The sequence below is a fragment of the Geotrypetes seraphini genome, chromosome 12 (assembly GCF_902459505.1).
Source record: "Geotrypetes seraphini chromosome 12, aGeoSer1.1, whole genome shotgun sequence".
Taxonomy (NCBI): Eukaryota; Metazoa; Chordata; class Amphibia; order Gymnophiona; family Dermophiidae; genus Geotrypetes; species Geotrypetes seraphini.
Window position 1 is genome coordinate 26233549 of NC_047095.1, and position 23614 is coordinate 26257162.

The 23614-nt window shown below is 45.1% G+C and overlaps 1 protein-coding gene across 1 annotated transcript in view; it reads right to left on the reverse strand.

Moving 5' to 3' along the window:
* The window catches only part of LOC117346438 (DBIRD complex subunit ZNF326-like), a 148247-nt gene that overhangs the window by 87697 nt on the left and 36936 nt on the right, over window positions 1–23614 (reverse strand). The window contains 1 exon segment of the mRNA XM_033915980.1: window positions 21597–21771. Coding sequence (XP_033771871.1) covers window positions 21597–21771 — 175 coding nt within the window.

The following is a 23614-nucleotide window of genomic DNA, read 5'->3' on the forward strand; positions in this document are numbered from 1 at the left end:
GCAAAGCCCCCCCATGCGCGAACCGGCAACCCCCCCCCCCTCCTCGCGCAACTTGAAACTTACCCCCCATCTTGCACCAGCACGCAGCCCACAGGACATGCCGGTGCCGCTTGAAGAACTTCCTGCCTCTGCCGGGCCTTGAGCATGCATCTGTGCATGCTTAAGGCCTTTTAATTCTCCCTCTGCGGACCGGTGCCAGACGGGGGGTAAGTTTCAAGTTGTTCGGGCAGGGGGTGCCGGTTCGAGTGGGGGGCCTTTGCGAGCAGGGGGGAGCGATGCCGGTTCTCAAGGTGGGGTGCTCACAAATCGAGTCAATACTCAGTTTGTGAGACAGGTTTTGCGAGAATGTTTTGCTCGTCTTGCAAAACACTCGCAAACCGGGTTACTCACAAACCGAGGTTTGACTGTATTTGGTTCACTCAGCCTATGATATCTTTGAGCTCACTTCCAGAGCCTTTTCCATGTCTGTGGCCATGAGAAGGTTGGCGTGGCTCAGGATTTCTGATATGGATGTTAACATTCAGGACCGTTAGCGAATGTTCCCAACAAATTGATGTGAATCTTTCGCTCTCTGGTGGACCAATGACATTGAGTTGGTGGACCATCCAGATGTGCCCCCTAGGCATAAGTCGACATATCTGCGGTTAAAACTTTTTGATGAGGAGGCATGTAAAACAGAAGGCCCCTGGAGAGATTGTATGAAATCATCCACCACTGTAGCGATTGTCGAAGAGACTGTGTCACAAAAATATGTTGCAAAAGAAGATCCTTCACTTGGGTCCACTGAGAAGCTAGGGTCCATCGAGGTGTTCTGAGATGGAGCATTGCTAAGGGAGTCACATGGACGGTAGATGTCATATGTCCAAAAAGAGCCATCATTCGCTTTGCTGATATGGACTGGAGCTGGTCCACCTGATGACAGAGCTGAATCAGAGCATCCTGAAAATTCTGAGGCAAGAAGGCCCTCATCAGCAAAGGTCGAGAATTGCTCCTATAAATTGAAGTCTTTGAGACGGAACAATCTGCAACTTGGGAAAATTGATTTCGAAGCTCAAGTGCTGAAGGAATGAAATGGTGCAATTTGTTGCTAGCACAACTTCCAGAGAAGACTGGTCCAGATAAGGAAACACTGGAGACCTGCAGACCTCAAGGCCGCTGCCACTATAATCAGGCACTTTGTGAAAACTCTGGGAGAAGATGCCAGACCGAATGGAAGAACTTTGTATTAGTAGTGGCAGAAGCTACTTGAAACCTGAGATATTTTCGGGGAGTCTGATGAATTTAGATACGAGTGTAGGCTTCCTTGAGATCTAGAGAGTATAGCCAATCGTTGCGAGCCAAAAGGGGATATAAAGTAGCTAGAGATAACATTCGAAACTTCTCTCTGACTAGAAACTTGTTGAGGGCTCGGAGGTCCAGGATTGGTTGTAGACCCCCGTCTTCTTGGGACCCAGGAATACTGGGAATAGAACCCCTGATGCTGTTGGTCCAATGGAACTTCTTCGATGGCATTGAAGAGTGTCAGCCTAGAGGCCTATGGGAAATTATATCAATCTGACTCTGGCATGGGAAGGCAGATAGACCCTTAGTGCAGGGAAACTGTTTCAAGTATCCCTGATATGTTTTAAGTTTCCCTGATTGAATCATGACTAGCTAAAAGGTGTTAATGTCTGATTAAGAGGGTGCTTAGGACAATGGCCTGCTTGAATGGGACAAAGAAGCCAGAGGCTAATCCCATCATCATGCTTGCAGGTATCTCACCCTCCTTAGCAATTAAATTAACCATTGTTTCAAACAGTTTACAAATTCTAAACAGAAAGATACTCGGGCATACAGGTTTCTATATTGAGCCAAGGTATAAAAGCCTGCTCTCTGCAACACACATGGATCTCTCTTTTTCTATGGAGCTATCAATCTCTCTTTTTCTATCAAGCTATCAGGAGAGGGGTCTTGGCCCTCTCTCTCTCTTTCTATCTAGCTATCTCTTGGCTCTTTGCTTGGCACTCTGGTTCTGTCTTGGCTCTCCCTCTCTCTGTCTATCCTTCCCTTTATCTATGGAACACGAAGTTTAGACCATCCCCCGTTTCTCTCTCTCTGGCTCTTCCTAGAACTGCAAGCTTCTATGCCCCTCTTTGCCTCTGAACTCTGTAAGGCAGGGAAACTGCTATGCTCTCTATTTAATTGTAATGCTTAATTGTAATTGTAATAAATACTACCTTTCTTTTCACCTATTTCTATAATATATTCTTTATATAATCACCCCTGGCTGTGCTTCTTATTTGATTCTATCCCTAATGAAACTTCTGTGAAGGTATTGAACTCGGGACCGCGGATTGTAAAGCCGTGTCAAACATAATCCCTCCAACCTAACATTGTGGGGGTGCGACCATCCTTACATTTTATTAAACTTACATTTGGGGGGCTTTGTCTCGGTCCTTCCTGATGATTTCATTTGGGTAAGTAGAATTCAAGTTTTTTTTTTTCTTTCCTCCTTTTATGCACTGTGCATTAGGATTATGTATAGACAGAGTGATATAGAAATCAAAAGTCCTTGGATTGGATCAAAACAACTTAGATTGATTATACGTTAGACTGGATGACACACTGTTGAAAAGTTCCAGTAATATTGTGGGGTTTTATACTTGGTGAGATTTTATATAGCAATTGACTTTCTATTTTTGATTGATAGACAGAGTGAGATAGAAATCAAAAGTCCTTTTGGAACCCTTAAATTGTTTTAGACTGGATGACACAATTGTGAAAAGTTTCAGTAATATTTTGGGTTTTATATTTGGTGAGATTTTACTATCAAAAGTCTTTGTAGTCTACCTGTGCCAGTTTGCATTGTATGATTTGCTATTATATGCTTACTAGGGTGTTGCATGTAAGAATATTTGAGCTGCTCTGAAGAAAAGCAGGGTTCAAAGTGAAAACAGTCACTCAATTAAGACACGCCACATCTGTACTAACAACTTTTACTTTTTTACCTTGTGCTTTTAATTCTATTTCTTGTCAGTCTCTGCCCTGGTGAAAGGCCCAGTGCACACTGGACTGGAACTGGCAGCTGACACCTCTGCTCTTCTAACAGACTTCTTATATTTGTTCCTGCTAAACTTCTGCCTGTAAATTTCAGGTAGTAACCAGTGGGGGCAAGTGTAGGCATAAGTGTATTATTTTATGCCAATGACTCTTGCCTAACACGCTTTACCTCGCTTTTCTACCTATTAACTAAAGTCTCCCTCCTTCATAAGTGGGAGCATTTCAATCTCAAAGGCTACACACAGATAGGGACATTTAGAAGCCCATTCTCTCTCATGAAATATATGAGCAAGGCCCACGAACCAAGGCAGACTTCTGCAGCCTCAAATATGAACCCTTTTGATTTTCAAGAACTCACAGATATTGTACACAAATATTTTGACAAGAAAGGGGGTCCATATGAGGGTAATTTTCCAGAACACACATGGCACGATATTCAGAAACAAATGGTTTCTCATTCTCAGGAGTTTAGAAAGAAAACAGATAAAACGCAAATGCCTTTTCATTCAGGGCTTATGTAGAGGACTTATTCGCCTAAGACAAGATAATACTGACTTGAACACTCAGTGCCATCAGCTGTCCAAAGACTTAGATGAGGCACAAATTAATATATCCATGCTAAGAACCCAAATTGTTCAGGCCACAAATTCCTTTTTAACTGTAAATGAACAATTAGAAGAGGCCAAGGCAAAATTAAAGTACTTAAAGTCAAAATGTGCCTCACAGGGACAGGCTATTCTGCCGTTTGCACCTGTGCCACCATCACCATATAATCCATGTAGTCAGAAAACCGTTTTTGTAGCAGGTCAGAGAAAGGGTAAACTAGCTACAGATGTAGAACAGGAAGAAGAACCGACAAACGAAAGTGAGGAAAATTCATTACCAGGCCAGAGCAATACCAATAGTACCCCTATAAGTGACACAGCTCCAGTAACTGTAGTGCTGCAGGGACATATGAAAGATAGTGACATTGAAAGAATAGTGGAAAAAGTGGGCCCTATGCCTTTTAACATAAATGAATGGTGCAAATGGGCTACTGACATACTGATTCACTGGGGTCTAGGGAAATACAAAAGGAACAATGCAGATTTTGATAAGCTTATGCACCTAGCCCTGGGTCCACATTATTATAAATTTGGATCTCTTGTTCATCCATACCAATTTGTAAAGATGGGCATCGAACAACTATTTCGCTGCACCTCTTTGCAAGTACAGTGGTGCCTCGCATAACGGACGCCTCGCACAGCGAACGCTGCGCACAACGAACTTTATGTCTTGATTCGTACAACGAACTTCGTTTCACACAACGAAGTCGCCCGAGCTGCATCCTTCCGCGCAGGCACTGCGCTTAACTGCCCTCTCTCCGCCTGGCTCCCTCTTGCCCCCCCCCCGACTCCCCGACACGATCGGGGCAAGAGGGAGCCCAAGCCCTCTTGCCCCCCCCGACTCCCCGACACGATCGGGGCAAGAGGGAGCCCAAGCCCTCTTGCCCCCCCGACTCCCCGACACGATCGGGGCAAGAGGGAGCTCAAGCCCTCTTGCCCCCCCGACACGATCGGGGCAAGAGGGAGCCCAAGCCCTCTTGCCCCCCCGACTCCCCGACACGATCGGGGCAAGAGGGAGCTCAAGCCCTCTTGCCCCCCCGACTCCCCGACACGATCGGGGCAAGAGGGAGCCCAAGCCCTCTTGCCCCCCCGACTCCCCGACACGATCGGGGCAAGAGGGAGCTCAAGCCCTCTTGCCCCCCCGACTCCCCGACACGATCGGGGCAAGAGGGAGCCCAAGCCCTCTTGCCCCCCCGACTCCCCGACACGATCGGGCCAGGAGGAAGCCCAAGTCCTCCTGGCCACGGCGACCCCCTAACCCCACCCTGCACTACATTACGGGCAGGAGGGATCCCAGGCCCTCCTGCCCTCGACGCAAACCCCCCCTCCCCCCAACGACCGCCCCCCCCAAGAACCTCCGACCGCCCCCCAGCCGACCCGCGACCCCCCTGGCCGACCCCCACGACACCCCCAACCCCCTTCCCCGTACCTTTCTGTAGTTGGCCGGACAGACGGGAGCCAAACCCGCCTGTCCGGCAGGCAGCCAACGACGGAATGAGGCCGGATTGGCCCATCCGTCCCAAAGCTCCGCCTACTGGTGGGGCCTAAGGCGCCTGGGCCAATCAGAATAGGCCCGGGAGCCTTAGGTCCCTCCTGGGGGCGGGGCCTGAGGCACATGGGCCCAACCCGACCATGTGCCTCAGGCCCTGCCCCCAGGAGGGACCTAAGGCTCCCGGGCCTATTCTGATTGGCCCAGGCGCCTTAGGCCCCACCAGTAGGCGGAGCTTTGGGACGGATGGGCCAATCCGGCCTCATTCCGTCGTTGGCTGCCTGCCGGACAGGCGGGTTTGGCTCCCGTCTGTCCGGCAAACTACAGAAAGGTACGGGGAAGGGGGTTGGGGGTGTCGTGGGGGTCGCGGGTCGGCTGGGGGGGCGGTCGGAGGTTCTTGGGGGGGCGGTCGTTGGGGGGGGGGGGGGTTTGCGTCGAGGGCAGGAGGGCCTGGGATCCCTCCTGCCCGTAATGTAGTGCAGGGTGGGGTTAGGGGGTCGCCGTGGCCAGGAGGACTTGGGCTCCCTCCTGGCCCGATATTGTCGGGGAGTTGGGGAATCGGCGGGGCAAGAGGGCTTGGGCTCCCTCTTGCCCCGATCGTGTCGGGGAGTCGGGGGGGCAAGAGGGCTTGGGCTCCCTCTTGCCCCGATCGTGTCGGGGAGTCGGGGGGGCAAGAGGGCTTGGGCTCCCTCTTGCCCCGATCGTGTCGGGGGGTCGGGGGGCAAGAGGGGTTGGGCTCCCTCTTGCCCCGATCGTGTCGGGGGGGGGGGCAAGAGGGCTTGGGCTCCCTCTTGCCCCGATCGTGTCGGGGAGTCGGGGGGCAAGAGGGCTTGGGCTCCCTCTTGCCCCGATCGTGTCGGGGAGTCGGGGGGGCAAGAGGGCTTGAGCTCCCTCTTGCCCCGATCGTGTCGGGGGTGCCAGGGACCACACGGAGTCACCCACCGTACCACCCGATTCGGGTAAGCGCAGGTATCGGTGGGTGGCTTATTTGCGGGGGGGGTGCCTTATTTTACATTTTTTTCTAAAAAGGTGGGGCTGTCTTATTTGATGGCCCTGCCTTATCATCGGGGAAACACGGTAGAAAAAAAAAAAAATGAACAGTTAAGTCCCAGTTTTTGCCGCTGAGACTCTGCCCTCTCTCACTGTAAAATTAGACTCTACTTAGTCTGTCTTTAAATTTAAAAAATGTGTGTTGTTTTAAAAAACAATTATGTTTTTAGATGTATCTAAATAAAAATAATAACCAAAAATTTATCTTTTTTTATGTCATCTTAGCATATTTTATGCTGCAGAACGAATTATTTTTTTTTACATGTATTCTTATGGGAAAACGCGTTTCACATAACGAACGTTTCGCATAACAAACTTGCTCCTGGAACCAATTAAGTTCGTTGTGTGAGGCACCACTGTACTTAGAACTCTTTCACCCCTGCCAACCGATACACCAGAGCAGTTTGCATATAGAGTGTGGGTAATCAATGCGGTACTTAAGGAACATGAACATTGGCCCAGTTCCTCAGATTATGGTCAGAGAGAACATAAAGAATTCCTATTAGAATTATTATCTCCCGAGATTACTAAACACCTTCTGTTGTTCTCGGAGGACCCTAAAACTACGCCTTTTGACACTTTACTGCTCAGGATTGGGTCTGTGTGGAAGACCCAGCCAGCTCAAATTATTTCAGTATCAGAAGCTAGAAGGTGGCGTGCTGAGGGAGCACCCCAATACAAGAAAACACCACACACAGGAAATAGAGGGCATGGCAGAGGTAGTTACAGAAATGCCTCCACTTACATTCCTTTCTATGAACTCAGAGCACAGACAGAAGCATTAGAAAAAGAGAAAATGAAATGGGAACAGGATCGTCACACAATGCAGATAGAATTGGACAGAGTAAAAAGTGATTTGACAGCCAGGAAAAACAGTGCTAGTGCATAGGGATGTCCTGACTCTCTGTGTCCGAATGCCAAGGTGACTCAGGCCTTCACAGCCCAGCCAGGCTCCTTTCGCTTACCTGTGGACTCACTTTTGGAGACGCAGGATAAGGGAAAGAAGTCAGACTCAGAATTCAGCTTGAGGTATGTGGCACCTTTGATTTTGGACACTTCCGACTGCCCCAATGTTAATACTACCATAGAGGGTCAGGATAAATTAACGTTAATTGATACAGGGGCTAGAATCAATTTCACAGATAGAGCGCCTCCTACTGGAGATCAGAAAAACGTGGAAATTTGTGAGATTCAGGGTCTAAATGACAAAGCTTCAAAGTGTGTGTCTATCCCACAAAAGGAACAAATGAAAGACATTGTAGAAACTACTGCCAGCACGAGTGAGAATACAGGCAAAGAAATAGTTAAGGCGGCTGGTCTTGCATTAGGTACAGGAATTCTAAATGCTTCTAAACTTTTGGTTCATGAGGTTATTCCTGTGCAGTTAGCCACACAATATTGCCTGCCAGTATCGTAGTGTAACTCACTCAGAGGCTGCTGTTGTTTCTGTTTGGTCACAAGATTGTGGGAAAAGGTACACAAAAATTTTCTTTGAGGGCAAAGATCCTGAACTACAAACACAGCATCCAGTACTTCCTCCAGAAACAGAACTGGTTCCTAAGATGGAGGAGAGGGGTCTGAGTGGACCTATCTCTTTAGCATGTGGCTCTCCAGCTTGGTCATTTGCTAAATCAGGGAGCTCCAGTAGGCTCACTATACATCCTCGGGCCCTAACTAAGACTTCAAAGCCCGTAGTACCAGTGGCAGCCTCTTACTCTGAAATGACTGTGACATTTAACCCTAAATGTGCATTTTTCTCTGTCCTAGACATGACTAATGATTTTCGGAATTTGCCCCTTGCCTCTGAATGCCAGGACATGACAGTGCAGACAAAAGAAGACAAATCTAGCCTGCACCTGACTTCTGCACCGCAGTGCCCATTCCTCCGAGTACAGTGGGACCCAGGTGGCAGACATGTGGTCCAGGTCGGCCTGAATGGAACATGGACAAAGTTTTCTCTAAGTGACCTTGAGGTTGCTGCTAATTTAAAATGTTTTTTTTTCTTTTTCTTAGCAGCAGTTCGGATATAGCCATCCCAGACCAATTTTGGCACAAAGATATTTCTAATGTTTTCTAAGGTTCCTCTTTATCACTGCAGAGATAAAGACGTTCCAAAGAAGATATTAGCTTTGTGCCTTTTCTGAATATGAGATGGTTATGATATGCATTATTTGTACTACTCAGGTGTTCATCTTTGCTGTTTTTTTTTCTCTCTCTATAACAATGTGTTTATTTGCAGAGTTAAATTCAGCCCTGAACACTTGACAGATGGAAGAAAAATTAATGTTTTATGTTGTCTGTGCCATGTGGTCTGTCTTTTGTCTATTTGTTTTAGTTTAGGGGGTACCCCAGGATACATAACATTGGCCATTTCTAGAGCTCTTTTCCCCATTTTTTTTTTTTTTAACTAGCCCAATTGCGCAATGTTCTTTTTTCCCTATAATTTGCATATGCTAAATGTAGCTTAGTTAGGGGTTATATTTTTAAGAAAAGGTTTTATTCTATATCTATACCATGTTTATTCTATGATCCTCATTAGATTCAGTACACATTTCTGACATAGTTTTTTTATATATACATTCAGTACAGAATTATGGTTTCTCTGAATTGCCATAATAGTTATATGCAGCACACAAAAACATATCTTTTTGGAATGTCTGATTAAGAACCTTAAGTACCTGAATATTGCCTCTCTTTTGCCATAACTATACCAAGTAAATGCATTAATATTGTTACATGTTGCCACATTCAGTATAGGCAACTGGTCTCTCTCTCTCTCTATACATTCAGTACTGGCAACATGGTTTCTCCTCCATTTTCTATCTCTTATTTGGATCACACTGGAGTACAGCTGCTGAATGATATCGGGACTCTTTTCAAATCCCTCCCTGTATGCACAGACATCATTTCATCTCAAGGGTGAACACCACTTGTTTCCTGTGACTGACAGATCCTGTGCAAACACCGTTTCATCCCAAGTGTGCATCTCACCAGTTTAAAGAGACTGCCGGTTCCTGCTGGACTGTAATTCATCTTCCTGCACACTGACTGCAAAGACTTTTACACAATGTATCCTGTTCATCGGATATAGCCACCTTCCTAAGAACGCTTTGCTGTACAATTCCACCTATTTAACCTATTCTATGGACATTCCAGACTTTATTTCATATGCTGTACATCCACTACCTCTTGGAATGGGGAATGAGACATTCCACAAGCTGCTGAACTTTACTGAACTCCATACTTACATATAGAACAACTCAAGAAAACCTCCAAAGAAGTGAATCATACTATCACTTTTTAAAATGGACTGATTGCATAAAATTTGCTACGAGACGCTCATGTCTCAGTTTGGGAACTTTTCTTTGGGTGTTCGCCCACTGCAAACCACGTATTTAATGTTTTAATTCACCCTATCATTATCTTAATTATTGTACAAATTTTGCTATGTATTATGATTTTTCCTTTGCTGTAAAGTGAAACACATGTACTTTTCTTTATCTCACAAGGTTCCTTCTAACTTTTCAGGCAGTTATACATGTATTTCCAGTATCTTCTCTGATACTTTCTAATTTGGTTCTAATTTGGTTTTAATTTGGCATGGCCTATTGCATTACCATTACCAGGGTCAGACATAATATTTTCCCATATCCCATACTTAAGATACTCTCTCTTATGACATCTTGGTACCTTTATTCCTGAACCTCTTGAAAAAGCTTCCTGCATCCCTTATGCACCGTTCATTCGCTCAACGATGGGTAAGATATAAGCATACTGGGATCCCCGCCCAGATGATGGCCTATACAACCTAAGACAGAGGTTTGAACTCATAATGGGAATTGTTTATCTTCATAGCTTGGAGATTCTGAAGCACAGGGGACGTGCAACTATAATATTGGAGGTAAAAGAAGCATCTGCTAATTGCAGATTGACTGTTTAAAGAAGGGTACCACAAGCTTGCCTTCATTTCAAAGAATAAAAAAAATTAAAAAAAAAAAGTATGGGAGATGTCAGCCTAGAGGCCTATGGGAAATTATATCAATCTGACTCTGGCATGGGAAGGCAGATAGACCCTTAGTGCAGGGAAACTGTTTCAAGTGTCCCTGATATGTTTTAAGTTTCCCTGACTGAATCATGACTAGCTAAAAGGTGTTAATGTCTGATTAAGAGGGTGCTTAGGACAATGGCCTGCTTGAATGGGACAAAGAAGCCAGAGGCTAATCCCATCATCATGCTTGCAGGTATCTCACCCTCCTTAGCAATTAAATTAACCATTGTTTCAAACAGTTTACAAATTCTAAACAGAAAGATACTGGGGCATACAGGTTTCTATATTGAGCCAAGGTATAAAAGCCTGCTCTCTGCAACACACATGGATCTCTCTTTTTCTATGGAGCTATCAATCTCTCTTTTTCTATCAAGCTATCAGGACAGGGGTCTTGGCCCTCTCTCTCTCTCTTTCTATCTAGCTATCTCTTGGCTCTTTGCTTGGCACTCTGGTTCTGTCTTGGTTCTCCCTCTCTCTGTCTATCCTTCCCTTTATCTATGGAACACGAAGCTTAGACCATCCCCCGTTTCTCTCTCTCTGGCTCTTCCTAGAACTGCAAGCTTCTATGTCCCTCTTTGCCTCTGAACTCTGTAAGGCAGGGAAACTGCTATGCTCTCTATTTAATTGTAATGCTTAATTGTAATTGTAATAAATACTACCTTTCTTTTCGCCTATTTCTATAATATATTCTTTATATAATCACCCCTGGCTGTGCTTCTTATTTGATTCTATCCCTAATGAAACTTCTGTGAAGGTATTGAACTCGGGACCGCGGATTGTAAAGCTGTGTCAAACATAACCCCTCCAACCTAACATTGTGGGGGTGCAACCATCCTTACATTTTATTAAACTTACAAAGAGAAGAAGGGTCTGAACCTTCTGGAAAAGAAGAGAGGACCGTTGAGGGTTAAAAGCAGACTCTCTTGAAGGATGATCGGGAGGGAGGATGGAGAAATGAAGAGAGTAACCATCCCGAATGATCTTTAAGACCCAAAGGTCTGAGGTGAACAGCTGAACAGCTGAAGACAACCCCCTACTGGCTAAGGAAGAGGTTGTGAGATGGAGATTGAAGCTATGCTCCTTAGTAGCAGGTCAAAAAGACTGTGTTGACTTGGCAGGATGAGATTCTTCCTCAATTGTAAAACATTATCCACTAGCTGCTGAAAATCTTTAGCCTTGTGTGCCAGAATATATTTTTTAAGCAGGAAATTGCCTGACAAGGTGTTTGAGATAGCAGAAGTAGAAATTATAATTGAGTGACCTATTGGCTATCATTGAATTTTGAAATAGTCTCCTGCCAAATTTGTCTATAGTATGTCCTTCCTGTTCTGGAGAACAGATGCATAAACACTTGAAGATGACTTCTTCAATGTAGATTCAACTACCAAGGACTGATTGGGAAGCTGTGGTTTGTCAAAACCTGGAAGGGGAATTACCATGTAGAGAGATTCTAGTTTTCTGGGGGCTACAGGTACTAAGAGTGGTGTTTCCAGATTTTTGTAGAAAGTCTCCCTCAAAATACCATGCAGATGGAGCTTCAACATCTCCTCAGGAGGCTGATCATAATTCAGCATCTCAAGGTACTCTTCGCTGTATTTAAAGTCAGCCTCAAAGGGAACAGTCAGGTCCTTACCCATCATCCTGATAAATCGAGAAAAGAACAATTTTTTTGAAGGAGATGCATCTTGAGCCAGTGAATGCCTAGGAGAGCCAGATGAATCTTCAGCCTCAGTGGAAGATAGAGACGGATCTGGCTCCGAATCTCCAGACAAATCCAAATCATGAAGAGGGAGATTTGGTTTTGAATCGGTGCCAGTCCAGCATCGGTGTCTGGGAATGCATTTTTTTACTGGACACCTTGCCTGACCAGTGTCGCTCCGGTGTGGAAGCCTCAAAGTGTTTTCCTTCCTGGAACATCTTAGAGGAGATAGTTGGGCTGCAGTCTGAGTATCTTGAAGACAATGACCAGCATCGTGGATAATGGTGCCAAGAAGTGGAGCGTCGAGTGATCTCAACTGAACGCACCACTGGAGTATCAACAGTGCTGGCTGATAAAGTTATGGCACGCTCAGGCTGGACCGGCACCGGAGACATCAGCATCAGTTGGTGGAACTGGTCCCCGAAGCTTCATCCATCTTCTGCTTCAGGCTAAGCACCGGTACTTGAGGCTTAGTCGCCTGTATCATCGGTGTCACACCATGCTCCGGCGAGGATGATGCCGATGTTGAGGCACTCCTCGACAATGGAACGGTGCGCTTCCAGGACTTGTACGTGGTTGGCATGATTTGGCTCAATGCCTTTTTGGCCCGCATCCCTGACTGGGAAGGAGAAGGCTTCTTAGACGGCTTACCTAAAGAAATGGTGTATTGCGACACCAGGTTCAATGATGGTGCCTCTACCGGTGTCGTCTTTTTTTGGCATCGGCAACTTCAACGTCGACAGTGTCAAGACAGGCTCTGCTCCCATGGCACACCGAATAACTTCTCTTGCTGCAAAATACGATTTTTTATAGTTCTCTTTTGCAATGAAGAGCAACGTTTGCAAGTTTGGACACAGTGCTCGGGACCCAAACACTGGAGGCACCAACTGTGAGAGTCCGTTAAAGAAATTGCTCGAGCACAGCAACCAAACTTCTTGAATCCCGTCAGCGGGCGTGACATGGATGGGAACACCGCCTCAGCCAAGTCAAACTCAATGGCTGAGGAGAAGGAGGCAGCAGTCCCACCAGGCCAAAATCTGCAGACAGCAAAAGAAAAAAGTGGTGGTTTTTTTTAGTTAATTTTAAAATGAAAATTAAAGAAAAGAAACAACAAAGCTGACTGAAAAAGTCATGAAAACCTTCGAGAGAAGGCAAAGCGACAACAGCCGTTGAACGTGACTTCTTAGCTTCTTGGAAAACTAAGGGACCTTGCGCCTACGTCGAGCGGGAAGGCACTTGCGTATGTGGGCTATTGTGAACTTTCTGAAAGACTTAAAGTGGCGGTGCACTTTTAAAGTGACCGTACTGGGGCTCCGTCAGTGACGTCACCCACATATGAGAATATGCTGCCTGCTTGTCCTGGGATAAAGTTGTTTTCCTTATCTCTCTCACTTCTGCCAGAAGAGAGTGAATTTCAAGCACTAGTGGCGGATCCATCGTTTACAGTGTTCCACCGTTCTTACCACTAAATTTAATCTCAATCAATTGATTGTACTTCCAGTGTTTTTTTCCTAAGCCTCATTCCCATCCAGGAGAAATGGCTTTCACACTCTGGATTGCAAACAGGCTTTGGCCTTTTACCTCGACAGAACAAAGCTTCATAGTAGAGAATGACATGGAGACAAATTTTTCCCCATTCCCACAGGAACTCATTTTCCCGTTCCGTCCCCGTGAGTTCTTTTCCTGCCCCATGTTAATTTTCTTTCCCTTAGACGCAGCAGATGAATCCAGAGACCAATGGGATAGCACACATCAACCAGCAGGCGGAGATAGAGAAACTGATTAACAGGTGATCCCATTGGCTGGCACTCCTCCTGTATCTCCAATATAGCTCCTTGCCCAAGCATCCGTAACCATCAATAGGCATAGCATGGAAAAAAAACTTCTTTTCCATAACAAATCTCAAAAGGCAATAATGCAGAATACAACTCTCAATAATAACAAACTTCGAAAGTTGCAAAAGAAAAAACCGATAGACAATATCCAGAAAGTGTGGGGCTCTGGATTCATCTGCTGCGTCTAAGGGAAAGAAAATTAACAGGTAAGAACATAATTTTTCCTTCCCTAGCAACAGCAGCAGATGAATCCAGAGACCAATGGGATGTAGCAAAGCAATCCTCAATCTGGGTGGAAAGCAAACGCCGCCTCCGCAACAACCGACGCACTAAACGCATCTACCGCATGCGCCCCCCACATCCAACCAGTAATGCTGAGAGAAAGCACTCTTGGAAGACTAAGTAGCCGCGAGACAAAACTCCTCCAAGGAAAAAACCTCTGGACCGAGTCCAAGAAGTAGTCATCACTCTGATGGAATGGTCATGAAGTTCTTTCGCCAACCGCTTCCCTGCCATCAAGCAAGCGTAAAGAATGTCCTCCTGGACCCATCGAGCGATGGAGGCTTTGGACACCGCCATATGTTTGAGGCATCCCTTGAAGAATACAAAAAGGTGATCTAAATAACTAAAAGTCATTAGAAACCTTGCTCGCGGAGAACGCTACACACTTTCAAAAAATGCAGTGAATAAAAGCACGTCTCCCCATTTCTCCTCTCAGGAAGAAGGAAGGAAAAGTGAGCGTGTCATAAAAGAAAGGATGACACCTCCTTAGAAAGAATTGTGGTACCGTCCGAACTGATACCCTAGATTTTGGAAATCAGAAATAGGAATCCCCGCTGAACAAGGCCTGCAACTCGGAAAACTGCAGAGCCGAAACCATGGCCACAAGAAACCCCGTGTTCAACGGCACAAGAAGGAAATGAAGCCTTCGGTAAACTGCGAAGAAGTACCTGAAGATTGTACTCGGGACAGGGCTTTCTAAGAGGTGTACAAATATACCGAACTCCGTTTAGGAACTGAACTACATGAAGCTAAGAAGTAATCGAAGAGCAATATACCTAGCCCTTGTAACAAGCTAAGAATGGCACTTGAAGCTGAAGGGAATTGAACGCTAAGCCCTCGGCAATACACCTGTGCCAAAAAGGAACTCTGGAAGGGTGCAAATGTTGAGAAGTATCCAAGAAAGGAAAAACCTCCAAAAGGAAGCAGAAGCCACAGGTGAAGACATCTGTAGCGCCTGGATAAGAGAAGAAACAACCTGCTTCGCATAACCCTTACACGTCAGTCATGACTTCTCAAAAGCTAGGTCGTAATACCAAAGTAGTACGAATATCCATGTTAATCGGACCCTAGGTGAGCAAATCCGGAGATACCAGGAAATTTCTTAGTCCGGCTGTCGAAAGACTCATCAGATCCGCATAGCAAGGATGGCGCAGCCAAACCAGAGATTCTACAAATACTGTGCCCGGAAAGCGAGCTTGAGATGGCAAATCCAAGCCATCGTCAGCCAGGGGAAAACACTGAAAAAGAGAAACCAGAGGTGAGAAAGAAGCCACGCTGTTACCCCCTCTAACTCCCACTCCCTGTGCCCGCCGAAGAAGCTAGGAAGCATTGAATTGTGAGACGAGGCCATGAGGTCTAGTTCCAGGAGATCTCATGTCCATAAAAAGAGCTGGAATGCCTGAGCCAAAATTCCCAATATCCAGGATGTAGAAGATTTCACTATTACTAACGTTTACACTTTCTAGAGCGTACACAGTGCTGTACACTGTAACATACAATAAATGCCATGCTCAGATTTCGCGGAGAGAAAATCTATCCAAACTCTTTTCCTGACCCTTAAAATGATCTGCCAACAGAAGAGGAAGATGAGGGTCCACCCATTGAAGTAGAACAACAACTGTACCTGGCAACTGAGTACATCACCTACTGCCCAAACTGTAGAGAAATACCCCCATCATAATACTGACTGAAAGGACCCTCAGCGGCATTCCGGAAGAATGGTCTGAAGCTCCAGAAAGGTAGCCTGACCATGCTCAAGAGTAGAAGAATGAACAAGTACTGAGTCGCCTCTTAAGACCAGATTCCTGGAGCTGAGGATGGAAGGCACCGAGCCCCCCAACCCAACAGCCCGGATGTTTGGTGGCCATGAGCTAGTCCAGCAAAGACCAAGGCATGCCTTTGAAAAGAGAAATCTCGCTGAGCCACCAAATCATACAGAGCGATGCATGAGGAGCCTACCAAATAATTGGAGCCCTGAGATACCGGGAACCACCGGAAAAAAAGCGACTGCTGTAGTGTTATAATGGGAAAGCAAGCCGAAGTTCCCAGTGGAGTCAGCAACATGGATCCTAGAACCTGTACAGAATCCCATACTCTGGGTCATGGTGACCAAAGAAGAATGCAAACCTGAGACTGTGACCCATCGCCCTAGTCTCTGTGAAGAAACACATTTCTTTCCTATATGAATAAAAACATCTCCCCGATATACCTATAAATAGTACAGGAGAAAAGAGCGTTGTGCAAATTCGAAGATTCACATCCAAAGAACTGAGGAAAATAAATTACCCTTTTCGTGTCAGTCAAATGGCCCGACTGGAAGACGTCCGAATCAAGCAGTCAGTCAAGAAGAAATTAGGTGGATCACCTGGTAGCACCAAAACGGTACCACTGCCCACATTTTCTAAAATGTTCTTGAAGCCTTGGGTAGGTGAAATGGCATGTGCCAAAACCGAAAGCACTGCTCAAAGAGAGGCAAGCAAACCTAGTGCCGATTCTGAGTTCATAGGGAAAATGTAAATATTTTCCCAGTTTTTCTGCAGAAATGTGTAACCCTGAGAAACTAATTCAGCAGAATGGGATCCAGCCAGCCCAATGCCCCCGTCGTGGGCACCATGCAGTAAGTGGAACAACATCCCTTAGTTCCCGAAGAACTACAAGAAGTGCCCTGAGGACCAGTAACACTGAAAAGGGAAACACAAAACATAGAGACTCCAACAACGAACTGGAAACCTGAGGAGGATGCAAAGTTGCAAGCATCCTGAAAAATCTTCACAGCCCCCTGACCTGACATTATAGCGTTTTCTCCCTCATGAGAAAGCCTGAAGAGTCATTGGAAGAAGTCAAGATCCCCTCAGAATGAAGTGCAGAAGGTCAGGGAATGGCAAGATGAAAACTGTAGGATCTGCAAGAAGATTCTCCTAGGAAAAATCAAGTTTCACAATGTAAAGAGGAATATACTGGAACCATGAAAACAGTACTAACTCCGTGCAACATGAGCGAAATACGTATGTCTTTTAAAGTGAATACGTACGACTCAATCAAGATGCTGCATCTACCTCCCCGTGGAAAACAACAGCATCCTTACAGGTATCAGACAAAGCTCACATCGCTAATGAGAGCTTCAGGGATGAGGCTAACAGCCACATAGCGCGTGATCCTCCGCGGGTTTGATAGAATAGGTAACTGGCTCCTGGTTAAAAGGAGCTGTACAGCCCTTCCTGTCTGGTCAGGGGGCCCGTATAGCATGTGCCATGATAAAATGGTGACAGGAGAAACCAGCGTGATAAGCATGGAAATCTGAAGTCCAGGCCCCCTCAGAAATAGAGAAAGAGAGTCCTGGCCGCAGGAAGATGCACAGTGTCATTATGCCCTTAGAGACAGCCCGAACTTGGAAACTGTTTGTACTACCTTTAGGCATATATATCCTGTGCCACTACTAGACACATGCAGCTCAGCACAGAGGCCCAAATAAGGACAGTTACCAACAGACAAAGGCTCAATCTGCAGGGACCCCAAGAGAGACAATGAGATACCTGTGTGAAATACAGGACACTATCTTACTGCTGATCTCACCGTGCCGTGAGTTGCCATATGTCGCCCCAGTCCGGAGACAAACTGAGACTGGGTGACCTAGCACAGGTCAGAGTCTCTCTGGTAAACCCCTTGAGTGCTAACCCCAGAGTCCGATTAAACAAGCAGCTTCCTTCAAGGGAGTACAGCAGGAACACAGACATAGACATATAAATCTGCCCAAGCTTGTCCCAAAGCTGGTGAAACACATACAACTTGTCTGAACCGGAAAGGAGAGAAGCCCCGGCATACCCTGACCAAAGTCAGCTGGAAACAAACTACCGGAACGCTGCAGCTCTCCCGCCATCGCCGGAGACACAAGCGCACGCCTGATTCTCGCTGACACGTGGCCGCTGCATCAACGCTCCTAGAAACATAGTCGGATTCAAGCCCCGCAAAATTTACCCTGCCGCGGCTTGCATAGAAAGAAAATCAGACTCGGGGAATAACCAGAAGAACGGCCCACAGCGCCGGAAAAAACATGTCCCATCTCATGCGCGCTGCTATAAACCGGCACCTGCATAATCAGCTGCACATGGCCGTGACAAACACCGATGAAAGAGAGCCTCAGAATAAACAGGACTACTATTGCTACACTGAAACCCAACAATGAGAACAAGTGCGAGCATGAAATCGCACCGCTACTGCCATGCTGTAACCAACAAGGAAACCAAGCGCGTGCATGCAAAGGGCGGGAAGTCCCGGCTCCCTCCACGGATTTCTAGTTATAAAACCTTAGTCTCAATAAAATATCCATTCCTTAAACATACGTTGATCGAACCCACATTACTAAGACTCCCAAACAGAACCTGAAGTTCAACCAACATTAAAAAACAGAGACATACTCACAAGCTTGTTGTTAGGGCCGGTTGAAGCCAGTTAAAGCTGGTTGAGCAGCAGTAACAGAGCAGAATGTAGCAACTGTGGTCTCTTTTTTTTTTTTTTTTTTTACAGAGAAGGGAAAGAAGAAAAAAAAAATTGAGACCCAGTCAGACCCTCTAGCAATGGAGGGAGGGTGAGGCAGGGACCTGGGGGGGCCCAGGTGTAACCCCTAAAGTCGGCACCATTCAGCCAGACACCCCTGTCTCACTGAAGAGAAAATCTCAACAGGAAAAATAGCATTGCCAGCTCACTGAAGAGAACCCTCAACAGGAGAAACAGAATGGCAGTCTCACTGAAGAGAAACCTCAACAGAAGAAAATAACTATACAGTCACAGCCAGAATCCAGGAGCTAGGTGAATAGCGACCATTTCCTGCTGGGAGATAGAGAATACTGGAGATATAGGAGGAGTGCCAGCCAATGGGACCACCTGTTAATCAGTTTCTCTATCTCCGCCTGCTGGTAGATGTGTGCTATCCCATTGGTCTCTGGATTCATCTGCTGCTGTTGCTAGGGAAAAACCTATACCCACACATTAGAAGACTGCACAACATTAAATCTAAGGCAAGTTGAAGATACAGTAGAATGGGTTTACCTGCGGACAGGAACTGGATGGAATTCGCCAAAGTCAAGCCAGCAGAAATCGCTAACCTACTAAGAAACGATGCCATTTTCACCTGTGTCCAGCTAACCTACTAGACCTTATACCTACCAAATTTATATACTGGCTGACTGAACTAACCAACCTATGCCTGTCAAAAGGGATCTATCCCTCAGAACTATCAGCCATCTCTGACGCCCATCCTCAAGGTCATAGGACTAGACTCAAGCAAGGCAGAAAACTACAGGCCAATAGCTGGAATACCATAGCCAGCTAAACTGATAGAATTCAGTGTCAATGCACAGTTATCCAAACGCCTCAATTAGGTAAATGGCTTCCACAACTCACAACACAGTTTCAGACCATGCCATAGCACTGAATCACTTCTTCTCGAACTAACCACTAAGGCAAAGTACTACCTGAGCAAGGGCAAGCAAACAGTACTCTTACAATTTTATATCTCCGCAGTATTTGACGCATTAAATCACTCGCTATTACTCCTTTATCTGGAAGAGTTAGGAATACACTTTGAGAAAATAGTTCTGACCAAAAGAACTTACAAAATAAGGGGGAGCCATAGGAAAATCGCAGCCACGGGAGGTGTTCTGTGGTGTCCCTTAAAGCACCCCTCTCTCACCATCATTATTCACAGTATATGTGAGTGCCTTGGGCAGGCATATCTCCTATGCGTAGCTAAAAACTCCGTCACTGACACAATTGAATACGTTGCTACACTAATAGAAGATCAAACTTCATGGTCTCAGCACTTAAACTTAACAAACAGAAGACTAAAGTGCTCTGATTTAGCAGCCAGAACCCTCTACCACAGTGTTTCTCAACCTTTTCAAGCCAAGTACAGCCTAAGCCTAACAAATACCAACAGAGTACCCCCGCCCAAACTCCGCCCCCATAATACTACTAATTGTACTAATTTCATATATCAACAAAATAATCTTAATACATAATGGTAACCACAAAATTAAAAAAAAACACAAAGCACACGGTATGCAGAGAAAATGTTAATTATCATTTATATTCAGGGGTTATTCAAAGATGGCAAGGCAGATGATTTTAAAAAATGCAATGTCACTTCAGTAACAACTATAGAAAAATAGACAAATATAGTACAAAATATAGACAGCAGATATAAATTCTCAAAACACATTTTGATCACTAAATTGAAAATAAAATCATTTTTCCTACCTTTGTTATCTGGTGATTTCATGATTCTCTGGTTGCACTTCCTTCTGACTACGCATCTAATATATATCTTTCTTTCTTTCGCATGCTTCCTCTCCTCCAGACCTCATTCATTCCCCAATCATCTCTCTCATCCTTCTATTTCCCATGCATCTCTACCTCACTCCTCTCTATGCCCAATTTTTCTCTTCTTTTCCCCATGTGCACCATCTCTTTCCACCTCGCTCACACACTCAGGCCCAACAATTGTCCCTTTCTAGTCCCTCCCTCCTTCCTATGTCCCAAGTTAATGCCCCCTTCCTCCCTCATTCCTATGTCCCAAGTTCCTATGCTCCTCCTTCCTATGTCCCCCCTCACTGCCTTCCAGCCTTTGACCCACTCCCTTCCTCCCTCCCTCCCCTGAAGCCGTGCCAAAACCTGCCTGCCCCCAAGCCGACCTGCCACCAATTCCTCCTTCCCTCCCGCTGCTGCCGCCGCAACTCCGGGAAGGGCAAGGCACGCGCAGTAATTGCACGCCACCAGTCCACAAGCTTTTTCCCCCCCCCCCCTCATCAATTCTGACATCGGAGAGAAGTTTCGGGTCAGCCAAGCAGCGATTGGCTGGCCCATACCATCTCTCTGATGTCAGAATTGATGTCGGGGGGGGGGGAGAGGGGAAAGGCTTGTGGGCCGGCGGCATACAAATCACTGCACATGCCTGGCCCTTCTCTTCCCAGAGTTGCGGCAGCAGCAGGGGGTAATTAAGTGGAGCGGGAGGGCAACAAGCAGTCAGCCCGAGCACCCCCAACAGGCGGTCCGCGTACCCCCTCGAGTCCGTGTACTGTAGGTTGAGAAACCCTGCTCTAGACTGATTTTTTTGGAGGCTGTGTCTGGTTTTGTCTATCATATCTTTTGTCCTTATAGTTAATTTTGCGTATTTTTGGCTTGGTGAGGAAGGGTCAGCTTTTTTATTAGCTTATTTATGCTTTCCCATTCAGCTCTTTTTTTATGTATTAGGGTGATTTTGGCAGTGTTTACAGAAAACACACAGCACAGACCTCTCATGATTTAGTTCAATTTATAATGGCTGGATTGGAAACATAGAAAGTTTTCAAAATCAAGCATTTAAGAATGTAAAAAAACAATAAAAAAAGAAATAAAAATAGAAAAGCTGTCAATATTTTTTAAACAAAACAAAGAAAAAATAAGTATTGCTGCTTTATTTGTAAACCTTTTACAATTAAAACACAATAATTAATACGTTGAGACTGCCAATTAAATATTTCTAATAACTTTCTAAACAGACTCAGCTACTTACCATTATTTTTTTTATTGGCACTGTTAGGCTGCAGTTTGGGTTTCTTGCCAAATGTCCCACCAGGTTTATTAAATGGCTGATTCATCTTTCTTTTTATTCCTCTTGCAGCACTGGATTGGTTATAATAATCCACAACAATTCCAGGTCTACGCATAGCTCCAAAATCCCCCATTTGCTGTAAACATTTTAGTCAATTATTAGAGCATAATACAAAATAAGAAATTCACACACAAAATGCAATTGTTTAATGGTTAAAAATGTAATTTCTTAGTCTATATAAATATTCTTAGTCGAGTTATGAATCATTTATAGAAAATAAAAAATGAGCATCTACTTTTTTTATTTATACAGTATAAATCTGATATTTCAACAAAATTTTATATCAAATATTTAAATACAGCTGAAGATGCTAATCTAAAGAGTGCTGCTGTAAGCTTGATTTTATGCTAACAAGATCAGAAACAAAAAAAGTGGAAATGTGAGAAGCTTCCTAGTGTGCAATACTCTGACCTTGCAAAATTAAGATGCAGTGAATAGCTTTCATTGTATTAACATTTACACTTACATTGGCTTCAATTCTGCAAAATTCCCTAGTTACTTTCATATCTGAATTTATTCTAGGCCTGGACAAATTTTCTGTCTCTCCCCCAATTGAAGATTAAGGACAAGTATCATAATACAGGATTATGCCACAGCTCTTTTAGATCTTTCTTTAGAAAGGCTACTTTCATATTCTGTCTTGATGGGGAAAGGGGAGGATCCCAAAACCTCAGACAATCACCAAAAGCATGTGGACGCATTCTAAGGGCTACAGCTGGATTGCCTGTTACAATCATCCAAGTCTCCACCAGTCTCCCTTTATTCCTGTCCTCACCATACCTGTTCTCTCTCAACCACCGTCTCCAAATAGCAGCTCCCTCGCAATCTCCCTATTCTGTCCCCAATTTATCCCTAACAGCCTCCCTCTCACACTTGTTTCCCTATATTAACTCCCCTTACCCCCAAGAGTCCCTTCTCTCTCAAACTTCCAGTACCCCCCCAAACGTGATCTTGCCAGCTAATCAGCGAGCTCCATTCACCCCCTTCACCTTAACTACAGTCCCCAGAGCAGCTATTACTTCTAAGTACAACAGCATGTAACTATCAGTGAAATAGGGCTGCATAGTACCTGAACTTTTTTTGCTTGCTTTGCAAGATTTGAGACTATAAGACTAGCTAGTCTTATAGTCTCAAATCTTGCAAAGCAAGCAAAAAAAGTTCAGGTACTATGCAGCCCTATTTCCCTGATAGTTGCATGCTGTTGGACATTGTGGTTAACAAAGTCTCATGGTGCCAGTTTGGACATTGTGGTTAACAAAGTCTCATGGTGCCAGACCAGGAAGAAAGCAGCTGTTTGGGTGGTGGCATTCAAGAAATGGCCAAGGAAATTTCAAATACTACAGCAAATTTGTAATCGTCATGTGACAACAGCAACCAGGATTTGTTAAAATCAAACTTTAGATTATGGAATTGCTTTTGCAGCAAAATAAATTCCAGATAGTTCAGATGCATGCATTTATTGAAGTGGGGAGTGGATAAGCATGTTGTTCCTGCAGCCTCAGAATGAGCTTTCATTCTCAACTTTGATAATTTCTCTGTTGTAGTCTTTCCCCCAGTTCCCCCAACCAACTCACTTACCCATGTCACTGTAGCAACTGTCTTTGACCAAAAGCCATGCATCAGGGCTCCTGCCGAACTCTAATCGTGGATCTTCTGTGTCACAGACAGTATTCATAGCACTGCCAATGGGGGAAAGCCATCTAATTAACCCTCCTTTTCACAAAACCATGCAAGAGATTTTTTAGCGTCAGTCAGTGCGCTGAATGCTCTTCACTGCTCTGATAAAAGTATCAAACCTAGGACTATCCACAAAATTTCAATTACCTAGCCTCTTGTAAAAAATTATTTCCACGTCTCTGAATTTTACAGAATTGCAGCCATTGTTCAAACAAAAATCCACTTTTGCTCTATTAAAGAAT